Source organism: Telopea speciosissima, chromosome 4 (genome assembly GCF_018873765.1).
Source record: "Telopea speciosissima isolate NSW1024214 ecotype Mountain lineage chromosome 4, Tspe_v1, whole genome shotgun sequence".
NCBI lineage: Eukaryota > Viridiplantae > Streptophyta > Magnoliopsida > Proteales > Proteaceae > Telopea > Telopea speciosissima.
Genome location: NC_057919.1, coordinates 12,590,834 through 12,595,024, shown reverse-complemented (window position 1 = coordinate 12,595,024; position 4,191 = coordinate 12,590,834). Strand labels below are relative to the sequence as shown.

General features: G+C 40.4%; 1 protein-coding gene across 1 annotated transcript; it reads left to right on the top strand.

The window, feature by feature from the left end:
* The first annotated feature begins 675 nt into the window (after positions 1-675).
* On the top strand, positions 676-2,289 carry LOC122658979 (myb-related protein 308-like). Its single transcript, XM_043854148.1, has 4 exons — positions 676-878; positions 985-1,114; positions 1,226-1,301; positions 2,083-2,289. Exons 1-4 carry the CDS (start codon positions 746-748, stop codon positions 2,287-2,289), a joined length of 546 nt encoding a protein of 181 aa, XP_043710083.1. The 5' UTR covers positions 676-745.
* Positions 2,290-4,191: the final 1,902 nt, after the last annotated feature.

Genomic DNA, 4,191 nt, shown 5'->3' with positions numbered 1-4,191 from the left:
TATCAACGCCACCCCTTAAGTTACACATTTATTTTAGGATTTTTTATAATTACCACCCCAAAATTTTTACTATCTACTATTATCCTCCCAAAAACTTTCAAACAACTGTTACCCCCCTCTATTGCATACTAATAACTAACTGACCCCCACTGTTACATTTCTGTAACGGAGAAGGTTAGTCGTGACAGTGTGCCGTTGTCACGTATATTTTAGGATCAAAATACCCTTTTGGGGTTTTGGGGTGGTAATTGTAAAAAAAAAAAAAAAAAAAAAAAAAAAAAAAAAAAACCATCACCGTCCCTTCTCCTCCTTCTTCTTCTTCTTCCTCCTCTGCATAAAACCAGTTTCACTGGATCAAATTCTTTCTAGAACAACCTTTACAGAAATCAAATAACAAAAATATGGAAAGAGAAATCTCTCTCCCTCTCCCTCTCGTTTAAATGATGAGATTTCGTTTAATTTCTTTTAACTCTCATGAAAAAGTAGACCTACCTACCAAATCCCATTCAGCATTGAGCATCTCTTTTCTGATCCTATCTTGTAACTACTCGTCTTCCTCACTAAGTCGGTCAAATGCCCACGAAAGGGTTCGACTCAATTGGTACTCAAGAGTTTCTTCCTCATATAAATCCTCTCGTTCCTTTGTTCCAGTACTCCTTTCCATAAATCCTCTCTCTCTCTAATTTAAAGGGCACAAAACACATAAAAGAAGCAGCAGCAGAACACATAGAAGAGAGATAGACAGATGGGTCGTTCTCCTTGCTGTGAGAAAGCCCACACCAACAAAGGTGCATGGACCAAAGAAGAAGATCAGCGCCTCATCAACTACAACAGAGCCCATGGCGAGGGCTGCTGGAGATCTCTCCCTAGAGCCGCAGGTAACCCATTTAGGATTAACCTAACCCAAATCAGCCAAGCTAGAGAAAACCCATGTCGTTACTTCTTCTCTAACTCTCTTTCTCTCCATTTATGTGTGTGTTTCAGGTTTGCTGCGTTGTGGAAAGAGTTGCAGATTAAGATGGATAAATTACCTGAGGCCTGATCTCAAAAGAGGCAATTTTACTGAAGAAGAAGACGAGCTCATCATCAAACTCCATAGTTTACTTGGAAACAAGTAAGCCCCCTTCTCTTTCCTTCTCATCAATTCTTTTCGATTACACATTTAATTGAGAATCTGAAAGCACTTCCAGTATGAACTCATTTGGGACTTTTTTCAAATATTTAGATGGTCTCTAATTGCTGGTAGAGTACCCGGAAGAACGGACAATGAAATCAAGAACTATTGGAATACCCACATCAGGGTACTCCAGACGCCACTTATAGTGGGTGAGAATTTAATTGGGTTTTTCAAATGGGCCTGAAAAAAACCTGAATTTTCTATCGGTCCAAGGTTTTTGATTTTGGTTTGATGGCAGCCACATTTTGGGGTTGGGGTTGCAGAGGAGGAAGAAGAAGAAGAAGGAGGAGGAGAAGGGACGGTGATGGGTTTTTTTTATTTTTATTTTTTTTACAAATACCACCCCAAAAAAGTATTTTGGTCTTAAAAAATCCGTGACAACGGCAAACTGTCACAATTAATCCTTTCCGTTACGAAAATGTAACGGTGGAGTCAGTTTGTTATTAACATGCAACAGAGGGGGTAACAGTTATTTCAAAGTTTTTGAAAAGGTAATAGTAGATAATAAAGATTTTGGGATGGTAATTATAAAAAACCCTTTATTTTAATGCAATCCCATTAAGTATCCAAATATCAAACTCATCCCAAAATCTAACCGGGTTAACTGTGTGAAATAAAATTACTAAAATACCTAGTTTTGAAAAATTTTATGGAGAAATTGTAGAAATGACTAAAATTTTATGAACCCAAATCTAATGGGGACTGACGCCCCGGCGAGGATTTTTCTGGTTTTGCGTCCCTCTCCTCCTCTTTGACTCTTTCTTTTTTTGAACCAGTTTCCAGATCTGGTTTTGTTCGTCGTTTTTCTTTTCTGTTCCGCTCTGTTCACATTCTTCCTACAACTAATTTGTAGCAAGAACATGCCCACTTCTGAAGTACCTGAACATTGGTTAAATGGGAATTAGGTGGAGATGACTGCTGCAACCTACACAATATGTGGCAAAATTCCAGTGAAGAGCTCTGGATTTTTCTTGCAAATGGCTTACTCTGCACAACCTGGAGGCATCAAAGCTCAAATTAAGAGAGAGATTCGAAAAATCAAACATAGCAAATTCCCTGAATTTACAGAAAAGGATTCTTCAGACATCACCAGAAAGAAACCCAATAATTAAAGGCATTTTGAAATATCACTGAGCACCAGGTGCCGAAGCTAATGGAGGAAGACATGGGGTCCGGCATGCAATACCTGCAAAGGAAGGGTCTCTGCTTCATGCACAGAGGGGCCTGGGATTTCTGCAGGACTGGAGCAACCATGGTGAGTTAGTCGAAGGAGCATTTGAGAATCTCATCAGGCTGTTATCAATTAGGGTTGAATCTAAACCCTATCGATCAAAGTTCTTCTCCGGTAGCTTCCCATTTCCTTTTTTTTTTGGGTTTTATTGCAGGGATTCCTTCGCCGATTTTAATCAAACAATCCATTTGGAGAACAAATATTCTCTTGGAAAGAGAGTACGGTGGAAGAGCACAAATGGGAAGCTCCAAAAGGACACCATCTCTGCGTCAATAACTGCGGGTTCTTCGGTAGCCCAGCGACCTTAGATCTCTGTTTAGAAATCCCTCGCCGCTGCTTCCTCACCCTCCTACCCGTCTTCTTTGCTGTCGTCTTCCACTTCTGCCACTCCGGCGACAGCTCCTCTCTCCTCCTGCTCTAACCTCACCGGTGGCGGAAACCACCGATGACCAACGGGATCCACTAACCATCTCGTCTGCCACCGCCGTTGCGTCAGCATCAGAGCAGGTGCCACCATCGATGGTGGTTGCCGGAAACATGTTGGGTTGACTGGGTTGAGGAAGAAAATGATTTGGTTCCCCTTCATTTAATTGAAAGGGTATAATAATCTTTAACAAAATTTTACCAGCTGACATCACCACTTAACAGTTTTATAGTCGTTTTAAACATTAGAAGTAGGTATTTATGTAATAATTTCTCAATTTAAATGAGTATATTATCATGTTTTTTTTTGTCCCTTTTTCATTTTTTCTTAGACCTGTCCCACTCATTAATAAAAGATATTGGATCTTAGGTTTAGAATCGATTAAATAAAGAGTGTGCTTGAATGACACTTCTATAGAAGTATTTAGAACTTGACACATTCTTTTAATTATCAATTGTCTTTTCTTACCAAAAAATTGTTAAGATAAGGGTATAAAAGAGTTTTCAAAAATAAGTTGAAAATAACATGTCATTATGTCATCATCAAAATGTGTCATTGTTATGCAAATTTTTTAGAGTATGCATGTGAAAATGACATTATTACTCTCATTGGAAAAATACCAAAAACACAAAAAGTAAGATTACAAATTATTTAACACTTTTCTTGAAAAAAAATATATATATATATTTGACACCTCTAGGGTGCTATTAAAGTTGTTGTTTGGAGTCTAATAAGCATGTATAGACTCGGACCTTTATCCGCTGCTGTGCACTGCAGCGTTGCTATGCCATCGTGAGGCACAGCAACGGCCATGTGTGCATAGTGGGGCCCACTGTGCACACATGGACGTTGTTGCGACGCACAATGGCACACCAGCGGATAAAAATTCGTTAGACCCAATGCCAATACATATAGGATTGAAGGGCTGATGTTCTTTGTGCCGCAGCGCAGCTTGCGCCCAGACACATGGGCCTGCCATTCAGGGGCAGGGTGGTTATTTCACCCACTCCTATGTGGCTGGGCGCATGCCCCGACATAGAGAACATTTGACCATGATTGAATATATTTTTTTGAATATATTTTTAAAGGGAGAAAGAATGGTACTTGAGCACGTAAGGTACACTGCTCAGGCATTTCTGCGTTTTCATGAGGGCACCGTTGTCTTTTCGTTGCACCATGTGTCTGGCGCAGAGACAGCGTACTGCACGCGCCAGGTAGCATTCTCTTCCCCCTCCCATCCATGATCCAACGATCAGAATGGCCACGTCACTATTCGATGTTAAGCTCCGTCGGCCAGAAATGAGGGTCATTCAGCAGATGTCTCTACTGTCTGTTACGGCCTACGGGGCGACATAACGG

Coding starts and splice junctions, on each gene's coding strand:
- LOC122658979 (XM_043854148.1), top strand. CDS start 746: ATGGGTCGTTCTCCTTGCTGTGAGAAAGCCCACACCAACAAAGGTGCA. Junction 1,115..1,225: donor CATAGTTTACTTGGAAACAA/GTAAGCCCCCTT, acceptor TCAAATATTTAG/ATGGTCTCTAATTGCTGGTA. Junction 1,302..2,082: donor ATTGGAATACCCACATCAGG/GTACTCCAGACG, acceptor AATGGGAATTAG/GTGGAGATGACTGCTGCAAC.